The sequence below is a fragment of the Struthio camelus genome, chromosome 19 (genome assembly GCF_040807025.1).
Source record: "Struthio camelus isolate bStrCam1 chromosome 19, bStrCam1.hap1, whole genome shotgun sequence".
Taxonomy (NCBI): domain Eukaryota; kingdom Metazoa; phylum Chordata; class Aves; order Struthioniformes; family Struthionidae; genus Struthio; species Struthio camelus.
In genome coordinates, this window is record NC_090960.1 from 7,696,906 (window position 1) to 7,710,668 (window position 13,763).

Genomic DNA, 13,763 nt, shown 5'->3' on the forward strand with positions numbered 1-13,763 from the left:
TGAGGAGGAGGACACCTATGTGGGGGACAAGGACACCTGCGTGGAGATGAAGACACCTATGTGGGGCACAACGACACCTGCGTGGAGATGAAGACACCTGCGTGAGGAGGAGGACACCTATGTGGGGGACAAGGACACCTGCGTGGAGATGAAGACCCCTACATGGGGCACAAGGACACCTGCGTGGAGATGAAGACACCTGCGTGAGGAGGAGGACACCTACGTGGGGGACAAGGACACCTGCGTGGAGATGAAGACACCTACACAGGGACGAGGACACCTGCGTGGAGATGAAGACACCTGCGTGAGGAGGAGGACCCCTATGTGGGGGACAAGGACACCTGCGTGGAGATGAAGACACCTACACAGGGACGAGGACACCTGCGTGGAGATGAAGACACCTGCGTGAGGAGGAGGACACCTACGTGGGGGACAAGGACACTTGCATGGAGATGAAGACACCTACACAGGGACGAGGACACCTGCGTGGAGATGAAGACACCTGCGTGAGGATGAGGAACCCTATGTGGGGGACAAGGACACCTGCGTGGAGATGAAGACACCTGCGTGAGGAGGAGGACACCTATGTGGGGGACAAGGACACCTGCGTGGAGATGAAGACCCCTACATGGGGCACAAGGACACCTGCGTGGAGATGAAGACACCTGCGTGAGGAGGAGGACCCCTACATGGGGGACAAGGACACCTGCGTGGAGATGAAGACACCTGCGTGAGGAGGAGGACCCCTACGTGGGGGACAAGGACACCCACGCGGGGACAACCACCCTCCTGGGGGGGCGGCGGCGCTCCCTCGCCACGCTTTACCGATGCGATTCTCCCTGCTCGGCCCCGGCCCCCGGCGCGACGGCCCGGGCGCTCGCCCTGCGCGGCGGGAACGGCCGGCGCCGCCTCCGAGCGGGCCGAAGGCAGCGGGAGCCGGGGGGGGGCCGTGGCCCGGCGCTATAAGGAAGCTCCACACCGAGGCCCGCTCGAATATTTTATTGTTTTACGGTCAGTTCGTGATTTCCTAACGTCTGGTGCAGCCCCACAGTCCGTGTCGCCGCCGAGCTGGGGCCGCCGCCGCTTTGGAGAAGTGCTAACGAGCGTGCGCGCTGAAGCACTACCGCCTGCGCCGCGCCACGCCGTCCCCCCCGCCGGCGCGGCACCCCGGGGCGCCGGGCACGCCGGCCACCCGGCGGCTGGCTGCAGGAACATCCTGCCAACGCGGCTTCGTCCCCAAGGGGTTGGGTGGTAAGGACGGGCGCGAAGGCCAGCGAGCACAGGGTTGGGGGGGACACAGAGGGTCAGGGCGGTCCCTGGCTGGAGGACGACACGGGTGACGGCAAGAAAGGGGCTGGGGAGCTGCCCAAGCAGAGCAGCGTCCGGGGAGCGGGCGTACCAGCCGGGGGGGGGGACCAGGCGCGCGGGGCAGAGAGGCAGCGGCAACTCGGAGGCGGAAGAGGATTTCCAAGGAAAAGGAAGCAGAAGGGGGGAAAAAGCTCTGTCCGTCCCCCCCGCCCCGGCTCCGGGGACGTCCCGCGCGCGCCAGCCAGCCGACCAAGCTGGCTCCATGCAAGCTGGGCGGCAGCAAGGGCGGCAGCCGGGTGCCCCCTTCTCGCCGCCGGGAGCTCTACGGAGACGAGGCATCTCTCGAGAGCCTTCGGGCCGGCCGAGGGGGCTCCTGCGACCGACCGCCGCCGCCGCGTCTAGCCGTCCTTTACCCACCACGCGGGCACGGGCTCTTCTCTAGCGCTGCAAGCGAGGGCGTTCATGCTGACTCTGCCCGCCACCTGGGCAGCTGCTGGCATAGGACTTTGCAAACGAGGCCTCCTCCGTCGCAGCTCGCCAACCGGTTGCCCCGAGGGGCCTTTGCGCGAGGAGACGCCGGGGTGTCTGGAACAGCCGGGGAAGGGGCGAGAGAGACTACACGTGCCACAGGTCCGGAGACTTCAGAGGAAAGGGTTTAGCCCCCCTTGCGAGGGCGGCGGCGGCGGGCTGGGGCCGCTCAGCGGCAACAAAGGCTGCGGCAAGTTGCTGGGGAGTTCGGGAAAGGGCCCGGCTCCGGCCTGCGGGAAGGCGCTGGCGGAGGCGGGGAGGGCCGCGGCCGGGGGCACGCTGCTCAGCGGCATGGGGAGCGACGCGCTGTACGTCATGGAGTTGACGGGGACGCCGGCGGCCAGGCCGGGCACGGGCGAGCTGGTCCGCATCTGGTTGAGCGTGGGCTTGGGCTGCTCGGCGACGCTGAACGGGTTGGTGGGGGACGGCGTGCTGAGACCTGCCGCGGACAGGACGGCCGGGCGTCAGGGCAGCTTCCCCCATCCCCCGGGGGCCCCCTTCCTTCCCCCAAAACGCCCATCCAGCCCGGCGCCGCACGCCGCGGCGGGCATCGGCAGCGCGGCCCCGGCCTCCCGGGCCGTCCCCGAGCCGCCGGCACCTACCCGAGAGAAAAGGGTTGCGCGTCTTGGACGCCTGCGGGGCAGCAACCAGGGAGTCCAGGTTGACGAGGGAGGAGGCAGCGGGGCCGAGAAAAGCCTCGGGGGTTTTACAGTCCTTCCTCTCCTTGCAGGATTCGGCCAGGGCGTCTGCCAGGTTGGCCAGGTCGAAGCTCTTCGCCCCGTTCTGCTTGGCGCTGGGAAACAGGTCGCCGAAGGGGTCCAGCTCTGGGGCGGAGGAGAGAGGAGCCGCCTGACCGGTGGGCCGGGGTGCGCGCGGCGCCGACGGCCGCAGCCTGCCGACCCGGCTGCCTCGCCCCGCGCCTGCCTCCGTCCCCTCGCCGAGCCGCTTTCCCTCCGCGGGGAGGTGGCAGCGGGGGGGGGGGGGTAGGGACACGGCCACCAGCCGCAGGCCTCCGAGGCCCCCGCAGGTACCAGCGCTGCCCCCTCGGCTGCGGGGCTACCAGGAGGCCGCGGCACGCGCGGTCGCACGCGGGGACCAGCCTCTGCCGTGCCCGCCAACAGCCGCGCTCGCGCAGGCGAAGGCGCTGCAAAGCGACCCAGGCTCAGGGCTAGCCACGGAGCAGCCGCCCCCGCGACGGCCAGGGACAGCTCAAGGTCCCCCTCCTGCCCAAATCGGCCCTTGCCCCGTTGCCTGGCTCATCCGCCTCTTACCAACGGGGCTGTTGGACTTGGCCGAAGAGGGCGGCTGCGAATGCTCCTGCTCTGGCTGCTCAGCTGGCTCCGGCGGCTTTGCAAACAGGTCGAAAGCATCCCCCCCCGAAGCTGGGAGGAAGAGAAGAGACTCAAGGAGGGGAGGAAGCAGGGAGGGCGAGAAGGGGGAGACGGCAGGCAGGGGAGCGGCGGCGGGTAGGAAGCAGAGGCGGAAAGGAGGACGTGGAGTTGGGGGACACACCAGCGCGGGGAGGCTGAGACGAGCCCCACCAGGAGCCTGGTCTCAGACCTGCTGACCAAGCCAGGCCCCCGCAGCGCCCGTCCCCCCACCGCCCTCCTGCTGGCCCTCTGCGGCAGCCAGGCCCCTTCCCAGCCACAGCAGGGACAGCTCCACCAGGCTGGACACCGTGCAAGGCGAAGGCTTTAACAAGCACCCCGCTGAGCAGGGAACCAGTCCTTATAGCCCGGGACCAGGTTCTGCTCTCATCCTGACGACCAAAACCCAGGGCAACTGTCCTGTGCGTTTGGGGCTGTGCAAACGGGAGCTGCACAAGGTTGGAGGAAACGCTGAGGAGGAACTGAGAGCAGCTTCGAGCTCGGTAATACGTGTTTCTCCTACGACCAGTTCCTCATCTGCAACGCGGCATCTGCAATTGGCAGCTATCTCCCAGTACAATGAGGCTCTCCAGGCGCTGTTTTGGGTGGAGAAAAGCAAGCAGGGCTGCTCTGCGGTGTCAGTGGTGGGGATGTTGGTTCTGCTCCCCTGGGAGCGCTCAGTTAACTATGCCAGGTTAATTAAAGCAGCTTGGCTCTTTTGTGCAGAGATAAAGCCTAAAGGCACCCTGAAGTCTTCAGCGTGCCAAGGAGCCAGCAGAAAGGTCCTGCTGCAGGATAGGAGAGCGGGGCGGGGGGTCTGCGAAGCAGGCCATGGGGGAAACACAAGGGAGGGACGTGCTGCTGCGGGAGCCCAGGGAAGGGGAGCAATGGTCAAAGCCATGAGCGGTCCCAAGCAAACCAGAAGCACCCATCAAGCCTCTCTTACCCGGGTTAGGAGGTTGCTCAGTGACAGTGGCCCAAGGGTCGGCAGCCGACGTAGCACCAGAAGCCACCTGAGCAGGTGGGGATGCCTTTACCCAGGGGTCCGCAGAAGAGAAGCTAGAAGACAAGGGTGTCTTTCCCCAAGGATCAGAGGAAGAGGAGGAGGAGGAGGCACCAGGGGGGAAATCCCAGGGCCCGGCAGAGGTTTGGTGGGATGACGCTGTCGCCTGGGAGAGGGGGTCCCCGGCCGTGGCAGGGAGCGGGACCCAGGGGTCGGCAGCGCCGGCCCAGGCGGAGGCTGCTGGCTCCGCTTTGGGTTTCAGATCTGAAAGAAGAAGGGAAGCCGTGGCAGAGGGGAGCGTCGCAGGGTGCGGAGGGACGCCGAGCGGCGGGGACGCGGCCGGCGGAGCAGCGTCCCGCAGCGCGGGGCTGCTTCCAGCGGCACCAGCCCGGCGTTCAACGCGGAGGAAGGATCGGGGCAGTGGAGAGAGGCAAAGCGGGAGGTCCTTACTGCTGAGCTGCCAGCAACTGGGCAGGGACAGAGGCATCTGCCACTGACCCAAGCTCTGGCAGCCCAGGAGTTGCCCCCACCTGGCATATCCCATGGGTCGGCAGACGTGTGGCTGGGAGGGACTGGTGCCGGTCCAAATATATCTGCCAGCTCCAGAATAGAGGACTGCAAAGAGAAAGGGAATAAAGATATGAGAGAAGGCTGGGGAAGACCTGCAAGCCCAGCCTGGAGCTGTGGGACCGCTCTGGAGCCCAAGGCTGATGTGGGACAGTGACCACAGGAGGGATGTCCTGTCCCCCTGCGGCCAGCTGAGCCCCCAGTGGCTTTACCTGGCTTTTCTTCATTTTATCTTCTTCTTCCTCTTCCTCCCTGCCCGGGGCGGTCTCCTCCAAGGCTCTCTGCAGCAGGGAGTTCTCCCCCTGCCAAGCCCTCACCTCCTGCAGGGACAAGGGACGGTGCCGGTGAGTGCCAGCGACACCGCAGTGGGCACCTTCTCCTGGAGACAGACCCAGCACAGGAGCTGCCACCGCGTCCCCGAAAGTCCCAGCGTCTGAGCAGATGGCTCCTCTGGGGACGAGCCCACCGCGAGAGCGCTCAGCGATTAGCCCCAGAGCAGCGGAAGCAAAGCGGGCGCCGGAGCGCTCCCGGCAGCGGCGGCAGGGCCGGCCACCAGGCCGCCGAGCCAGGCAGAGCTACGCGGCGTTTCGTCCTGCAGAGCCCCAGAGAGAAGCCCAAGTGCAAGGAGAGAGGAGCGCCTGGGGCTGCAGGGCACAGGTACCTTCTCATGCTCCTCTTTGCTCAGCGCGAGCGCTAGCTGCAATTGCCTTTCTTCGTCTGTACTGGAAATTGGAGGAAGTGGCTTCTGCCAACAGAGGAAATTGGGTGAAATTTCAGCTTGACCTTAGCTTGCGGGGCTGCTAACAAAGATCCCCATCCTCGCAGCCAGCTTTCCTGGGGCCCCTTGCCTTCCTGCGCAGCACGTCTCCGGTTATGCAGCCAGCTCCCACTTGGCTTCTGCTGCCCTGACTCCCAGGCGGGCGCTTCTGCCTGCGTCATCACCCGTCGCCCCTGCGCTCTTGGACCATCTCTCGATCTAGCTTCCTTACACTTTGCAATCCAGCTCCTTCCCTTACCCACCGATTTCTTTGGTCTGTTCATCTAGGGTGAGATGACCCTAAATTAGGCAGCCAGCATCTCCCTGAGGAGGATTTTGGGGGCACTGCAACTCTCCACAGATGCAGGGGGACCTTGGGCAGTCAGCAGAAGAAAGCGGATCGATTAGGTGCCCCCCTCTTCCCTTCAGCCTGCTCCTCCACCCCATGCTGGAGAGGAGGCTGTGAAACTGCAACAAGCCTCAAATCCCACCATGTGCGTTTTTCCATCTCCCACCTCCTCCAGGATAGAAACGGTCAGGTCCTGAGGCAGCGTGTGGAAGCTATAAATACTCAATTTCCAGGACAAAAAAAATAGGGAGATATAGTCTCTTAACTCTCCAAACGAGCCTTTCGGAAGGGGAAGGTGGGCAGGGGTAAACATCATCTCCGAAGCAGCCTCCCCTACCAGCACAACGCAGCACGCGGTGCTGCCGGGGCTTGGTGCCAGCCCCAAGGACGCCGCCCGCGCCGCAGCGGGACGCCCGGCCACGCAGCCCTTCCGGTGACCACGTCTCTCTCTGACTTTCTCCTGCCCGGCACGCGTATCCGCGCGCTCCGGACTGGCCGTGCCAGCCGGCGGTAATCTCAGCCTTCATGTAAATAAGCCGTCCCCACTGGAAAAGGGGACATAGCCAACAGAGAGCAGAGCGGGGACAGGCCCAGGGGAAGGTACTCTTGGCCCAGGGTCTGCAGCTCGTTTGCTGCCTTAATGACCATACTGGAAACAAAAATCAATTAGTTTTGTCCAGCTTCATCTCTGCTCAGCTCCTGGCCAAGGCGAGCTGCTTTCTACAGTATTTTCCAGTGCTCCTTATAGCCTAGTTTTAAACGACCAGCTGCAGTCGGAGCGCGGCCAGCAGCACGCAGCCCCAACGAGCCCCCGTGCCAGCACGCAGCCCCTCGCCCCGGGCACCCCGCTGGCCCTCGCGCCCTCCGTGGGAACAGGAGCTGCGCGAGGTATCGCCTCCCGAAACCTGCTCGGGGCGGCAACGGAAACGGGGGAGCTTGCACTGGAAAGCCTCGATGGAAGTGGGCAGCCAGGGTTGGGGGGATTTTCTGGATGCACCTTGGGATCTTGAAGCTTTCTGCGTGCCTGGATTGATCCCAGCCCTGCCGTTGTCCCCGCCAGTAGGAAGTCAGGGAGCACAGTCAGCCTGTGCCTCCTTGTGATTTCGGATGCAGGGCACAGCGCGAGCAGCCTGGCAAGGTCGCAGGTGCATGCACGGGACTCGGGCAGCCCGATAAATCCTCCTCCAAACAGGCTGACTCACTGCGGCCGCCCGGCACGGCCAAGAGACGGACCAAGGTGCCGCGGGCGCTCAGAGCGGGGCAGATCCCCGGCCACCCCGCCGCCCCGGCCCCAGGTGAGCCCACGCTACCTTCTCGGCCTCCTCGCGGCTCATGGCCAGGGCCAGCTGCAGCTGCAGCTCCTCCTCGCCCGTGGTCTGGGGTCTCGCTTGCTCCAGGTCGGAAGCGAACCGTGGGGACGAGGACGAGGCTGGGAGAGAAAAGAGGAAAAGCTGAAGGCTGAAGGAGCAGCATCCGGGATGGGTTGTTTCGAGGAGCACATCAGCTCCATCTGCCTTTCCAGCGGTCCCCCCACGTCCCCGTTCCCCAGGACTGCCACCTCCTGCCCAGAAAGCTCCAGAGCTTGGTTTTTCCAAGGAAAATATCCCAGGCTTAGAGCACAGTATTATGAACGAGCTCCTGGGTTTCGGACTGCCGGTGGCCGCTGCCCCGCCGGTTGGCTCTCGGGGCGCCAGGGCCCCGCCAGCACCCCTGTGCCAGGCTCCAGCTGGAAGCGCAGGCACCACCAGTGGTGACCACGTGTGGGGTCTGCCGTTCACCCAGCCAAATCCGTGCTGGCGGCAGAGGCAGATGGTGCCGCCGAGTTCGGTATGGCTGACGTGGCGAAGGAGGCTGGGCACCCCCTGAAAAGGCTGAAGGGAGCAGTGGGCACTGCGTGGGTGCCGTACCCGCTCCCATCCTTGCTTTTGTACTGGAAAGACCCCCTTTGCCAGCCCGGCTCGCCGCGAAGGCCACCGGCAGCTGGCCAGAGAAATTCCCTGATCAAAAGGCGCTAAACCAAAAGGCGACGCAGGCCTCCTGCAGGCCACGAGCACAGCTAGCGAGCCAGCCGGCTCGCGAGCCTCCGCTCGGGCTCCCCAACACCCGGCGGCCCCACGTCTCCCATCCCCGCGGTACTCACAGTTAAAGGAGGACGGCGAGCCCCGCGCCCGCCCGTAGTCGTCGCCGTACGGCGAGGCGCGCCGGCCGTAGGCGAGCTGGTGGCTGCCGCTGCCCATGCCTTCGAGGGCCATGCGCTCCTTGGTCTGCAGCGCGTGCGCCCGCTCCTGCTTCAGCCTCTCCTCGTCCTTGAGCAGCGCCATGACCTGCTTCACCTTCTCCCGGATGTTGATGCCTTGGTCCTTGCCGTCCCGGTCCACGTACTGGAAGTCCTTCAGGGTCTGGATGGTGTAGAGGTTCTCCCGGCACTGGTGGGTCACCTTCTCCGAACCAGTTTTGATGAGGTAGTCCAGGAGCGTGAGGGCTTTGTAGACGTGGCGCCAGTTCTTGCCGCTGTCGTTCAGCCGCCGCCAGATCATGCCCATGACCTCGGCGAAGGCCACCGTGTTGAAGGTGAGGTCCGCGATCTCCGACATCAGGGAGCTGGGAGGCCCCCATGGGTCGTTGGAGGTGGCCTCCCGCACCTTGATCTCCGCCTCCGAGTAGTTGTGCACGATGTTTTTCACCTGCCGGCGCAAGGCGGAGGTCGTCATGGCTGCGCGGAGCCGCGAGCCCACCGGCCGCGGGGAGGGAGGGCAGCGAAGGGAGGATCGCTCACGGCCACGGCCTCACCGGCGCCTGCAGCGGGGGGAAGCAGGAGACAGAGACCTCAGCGCCGTCCCCAGCCACCAAAGACCTGTCCCCAACACCCTCTGCTCGCACCGGGGACAGCTTCCAAGGCAGAAGCGTGCAGCAGCAGGGCATTAGATGGAGCCTGCAGGCTGGCGACACAGCCCCGCCGTGCTGCTAACGCTCGCCCAAAGGCACGCGGGGCGCGCGTGCTCCGCGGGGAGGAGGCTCAAGGAGAAAAAAATAAAATCTTACAGAAAAGTGATATTTAGCATGCCAGAGCTGTCAAGAGATTTGGCCTTGGATTCAGCAGCAACATTTGGATGAGATGTTTCCTTGCATTTCTGCTTCTAAAAGTAACCACCTGGGAACGGCAGCTCCTTCCTCCAGATTTAGGCTTTCTCAGCATCACCGCCCTGGCAAAGCTCGTCTCTGGTCCGCCCTCAGCCCTCCCGTCGGCGCGGAGCGGGCCGGGGGCCCTCTGCTCTGCGCTGCACCCCCGGAAGGGCTAGCGACAGCCACGCACGGCCCTGCCGCAGCTCCGAGACCTGTCAGTGCTGCTGAGGATCCTGCAGCTCAAACATAAAACCCCGGCGTGACTCAGAGCCTGCTATGACTTACCCATCCGAGAGTTGGGTTTTTTTTTTTTCCCCCCCAAGCAAACTTGGTAATTCTGCCTCCTCGACAGGCCGCGCGTACAGAGACGCGTGCTGCTGCTGTCATACAGCGCCGCCAAATCTGGAAGCCGTCCCCCAGCTCCAAAGAGCAGCTCAGCAAATCAGAGCGGGGGAAACGCGCCTAAAAGCCCTGCACCCCGAATCCCACCCGAGCCTGCTCCGCGCCCAGCTCCCGGCAAGGGCAGCAGCTGCTGAAACGTGGCCTCCTGTGAGCAGAGGGGTATGAAAGCCTCCAGCTTGGCGCCCTGAGCCCGGGCCTGCCCGGCGCCGCAGCTCGGCTCGGCCGCGCCGCAGGGAACGGCCCTGCTCCCGAGCTGCCTTTGCATCGGCAACAAAACTCTCGGGCAGTTTCCTCCCTGTCCGAGATAACGCGTGCGGGCAGAGGACTTATCTCGCCTGCGCAGCAGCGCGTGCGGAGAGCGATTGCCGCAGAGCCCTCCCAAGCTCAGGACACCTCTTACCTCCCTGCCGGAGCCGGGCCAGGAGCAGGGCCGCGCTGACGTGCCCACGAGCCACGCGCGGCTCCCGCGCAACCCGTGCGACCGGTCCGGCCTCGCCGCTCCCGGCAGGGCACCTCCTGCTCCGGCCGGGCAGCCCCGTCGGCCAGGTCTCGCCCTGCCGGCGCGTGAGTCAGGCAGCGGCCTGGCACCGCCGCGCTGGCGAAGCTTCCTTCGCCACCTTCCCCGTATCGATTCCCTTTCGCAACGCGGCCGGCCAGCGCGGCCTTTGGAGCCCGCCGGGAGAGCTGGCCGTGCGGCGGCCCGGGGCGAGGAAACGCCTTCGGCGCCAGCGAGACCCAAGGGCAGCGAGGTGGCAAAGTCCTCCGGGACTCGGCTCCGCGCTCTGCTCTCCACCAGCGACCCGGCGGGCGATAAAGTCGCGCTTTCCGGGGGTGCTGCCGAGGCGGGAGCTCGGGGCGATGAGCATCTCGGGCAGGACGCTCTCTCCCACCTCGCAACAGGTCTCCTGGCGGGAGGAAGCCCAGGCCCAGCGCGCCAGGCTCTGGCGCTGCTTGTCCCAGCCGGAGACCTGCTCCGTGCTGGACTTCACCTGCCATGAGACTTCCTGGGAAGCCTGCACGGGAAGAGATGGGGAGGAGGCGAAGGGGCCGGGGCTGAGCGCCAAGGAGGGAGCGCGGCCCTGGCTGGAGCGCCGCCAGCAGCGTTAAAAGCCGCGGGTTTTGATCGAACGCAGTATCCCCTGGAATATAAAGGGCGTGAAACAGAAGCCGTGCGGTTAGATAAGGCGGCAGCACCAGGCAGCTCATATGGAATTACTGCAGTGACCTTGAGCGAGAGGCTGCCAGGTGGGAGAAGGACGCACGGGTCCAAGGACCGGTCCCCATCGCCCGGGGTCCCGGCAGCGGGGGCTGCGGGCACAGCGGGCGAGAGGGAGGCAGGAGACAACAGGGAAGGGGGAGCCGCAGAGGATGGGGTGGTCCTGAGAGGGGGACTGGGAGAAGAGAAGAAGGAAAAATGAAAGAGAAAGAACAGAAGGATAAAGAAGGGCAGGGGGAATATAGCAGGGAGGGAATAAATAAATAAATAACTAAATAAATAAAAGACTTGCTTAATCTTTAATCAGGTGCAGGGCTGGGAGGAGCGGCGCGGCGCGGCGCAGCGCACGAAATGGAGGGAGAGGCAGGGAAAAGCCGCCCGGGAGTCACCCCGTGCCAGGGCGCAGGGCCGGGCCGGGGGGGGCCGGCGGCTCGGGGGCGCCGGGGGGGGGGGGGCCGGGGCCGCGGCGGCGCACGGGCTGCCGGCGGCCGGGGGGGGCCGGGGGGAGCCGGGCGGCTCGGCGGCCCTTCCCGCATCCCCGCGGCAGCGGGAGCCCCGAGCCCAGCTGCGGCCCGAGATGCTGCAGTGTCCAGAATCTTCCTCCCCCTCCTCCTCCTCCTCGTCCCCAGCAGGGGGGAGCCGCAGCCCCGCTTACCTGCGGCCGCCGGGGGAGCGCAGCGGGGCAGGGGCCGCCGCGCCGCTCCGCTCCGCACCGCCCGCTGCCTGCTGCTCGCCGCCGCCGCCGGAGTTGCTGGTCTGGCTGGGCAGGTCTCGGCGGCGGCGGGCCGGAGCTTGCCTGCCTTAACCCCTTCGGGGCCGCGGGAGCCCGAGCGCCGCCCGCACGGCCGCCGCCGCCGCCGGGCTGCCCCGGCCCCGCTGCGGCCCCGGGCAGCGGGGGATGCGGCGCCGAGCCCCTGCCCCGCCGCAGGCGGGAGGCGGGAGATGCTATAAACGCTCAGTCACTGCCCCTTGCTGGCACCCAGCCAGCCGCTTTTTTTTTTTTTTCCCCCCTCCTCCCTGCTTCTCCCATTATTTTTAGGCTGAAATCAACCATCCCCAGCCATAGAAGCTGCTCCGGATGATGCTGACCCCTACCCCGCCCCCGCCTCCCCCAGTAATGCAGCTCCCTCTCTAGTACCCAAAGCCACCGTTGCAATTTGGGTTCATTAAAATTTTTGCAGGCTCTAAATTTGGAGCAGATCCTTCCCCTGCTCTGAACGGCTCCTACAGCCTGGCTCTGGGAGAGAGGGAGGCATCAGATGACATTACAAAATAAGTCATGTCTCTCACTCATTTCAGTGCCACCCCCTCTCTCCCAGCCTCTGCCTTCCATTTTAATTAGTGACAGGCTTTCAAGTTTTATAGATATATATATATATATATCTATTCTTTTTAATATCACTGACATTTTCCATAATGGAAACCAGCTCCTGTGTGCTGAGCCGTTCTGGAAGGGGATCATGCATTTCTGCTGATGCTCCCACCACGCAAGGCGCAGAGATTCGTCTTGCCAGGAGCCCTGGAGCTGAAGGTCCTGCCTTAGGTAGCACAGACAAGGCAGCGGGGAAGCTGCGAGCCTCTAGGGGCTTTGCGGATCTCATGAGCGTGACTTTCAGAAGAGGCTCTGGCCACCGCAAGCAGGCCGGAGAACATACATCTAGTCCCACTCCTAGCTGTGAGTTGCAGCCTGCACTCAAGGCCTGAGGAGGAGAGCACCTCCATCAGGTCAACCCGGAGAGCATCCTCGCTCAGGTGAACAATGAGGAATGCCTCCCACTACCCCAGATCAGGATTTTTCCTCTTCCTCCGTTTGCAATGCTCTCTGCCCACCTGCATTAGGTGGTCGAGGCAGCCCGCGATGCTTCAGACATTGGCGTTTCATAAGCGCTGAACCTCTCCCTTGGATGCTGTCCTACGAGCAGCAGTGGAGCTCTGCAAATGGGGGCTCGATGTGCTCCAAAACCAGCTGTAGGACGTGGGGAAGCAGCAGGGCTCTACAGCTGGCTTCCCCCAGCCCCAGTGCAGCCCCCGCTCCTCCAGCCCCTTTCTGCACTTGAAGCCTCTGGAAAGCGGCTGCCGCCCTCCGCGCGCAGACCGTTCCCAGGCTCCCCTTCCCCGGCCCCTCTGACAGTTACAGCGTCTTCACATCGGCCACGTGATGGCTTTGGTATGCAGCTCGCAAGGCCAGCAAGGTTGCTCACCTTAGTTATTTAGCAAACACAACACAAATTATTAACGCTAATACAAATAACATCCAAATTTGGGGGAGAAGACAGAACATCCTTCGCACCTGATCACTAGGATTTGACATTACAGGGACTGCAGTATCCCTGCATCTTTCCAAGTAAATTGCTGACCAGCTTTTGGGGGTTTTGCTCCAATGACAGAAGGCACCTTTCAGCTCAGGCCAGGCCTGTGAGCGAGGGGTACAAACTTCTTCAGGTCGTCTTTGGGAGCCAGTCTAATTTCACTGGATTTCCAGTCATACATAGCTTACACAAATTATTAATATGAAAAAAAATTAAGCTGGCTCAAAGCTACAGTAGCCAGACAGTATTTGCTGACCCAGCAGATCCCTTCCTGTATTTTGTTTGTATATTCTCCCTGAAGGGTTTCTTGTCCAAGGCTGCTGGAGGCACTGACGATATTTATGGGGGGGAGGAAGATCATTCTCAGCACTCAGGCACATTCTCCTTTGCAGTTTTTATGCCACCCTCCCTATGCCACCAGGCTCTTCCCTGTGAAGGCAAAGAACAGTATATGACGCTCTTCCAGTAGTACATGACTAACATGAAACTCCCATCGATCTGTTTTCTTACTAACTAGTTTTCCTATGAGTAGAAGTATAAACGGAGCCCGGTTTCTGTAGGCTGGACTGGATGCATGAGTCTCACAAATGGACTCTGCTGTCTAAAGTGAGATCACCACACCAAACTACTCCTGTCTTTGAGACGATCACATTATCTCTATTATGTGCAGACTCTCTGTTGTCTAGAAGATAGACGGCTTGGGCTGTTTGAGCTGGGCATATTCACAAGCTGATAATGATCTCCAGGGAGGCAGGAGCCATTGTCAGAGCCTATGAGACACACCCCAACTTCAGGCCTTTTTCCTACTAATTCTCAAAGTGCTGCTGAACTACT

The 13,763-nt window shown here is 63.6% G+C and overlaps 1 protein-coding gene across 5 annotated transcripts; it reads right to left on the reverse strand.

Annotated features, from left to right (window-relative positions):
• Positions 1-984: 984 nt before the first annotated feature.
• On the reverse strand, positions 985-11,382 carry EPN3 (epsin 3). Of its 5 annotated transcripts, none has more exons than XM_068913712.1 (10): positions 11,276-11,381; positions 8,020-8,675; positions 7,190-7,308; positions 5,435-5,518; positions 4,986-5,093; positions 4,737-4,821; positions 4,150-4,470; positions 3,108-3,218; positions 2,439-2,660; positions 985-2,275 (listed from the first exon to the last, which is right to left on the reverse strand). In XM_068913712.1, the coding sequence occupies exons 2-10, from the start codon at positions 8,588-8,590 to the stop codon at positions 1,950-1,952; spliced, it is 1,947 nt and encodes a 648-aa protein (XP_068769813.1). In that variant the 5' UTR covers positions 8,591-8,675; positions 11,276-11,381; the 3' UTR covers positions 985-1,949. The 5 variants fall into 5 exon arrangements, with proteins under 5 accessions (XP_068769813.1, XP_068769815.1, XP_068769817.1 ...); XM_068913714.1 differs by lacking the exon at positions 11,276-11,381 and adding an exon at positions 8,922-9,468; XM_068913716.1 differs by lacking the exon at positions 3,108-3,218 and having other exon boundaries at positions 11,276-11,382.
• Positions 11,383-13,763: the final 2,381 nt, after the last annotated feature.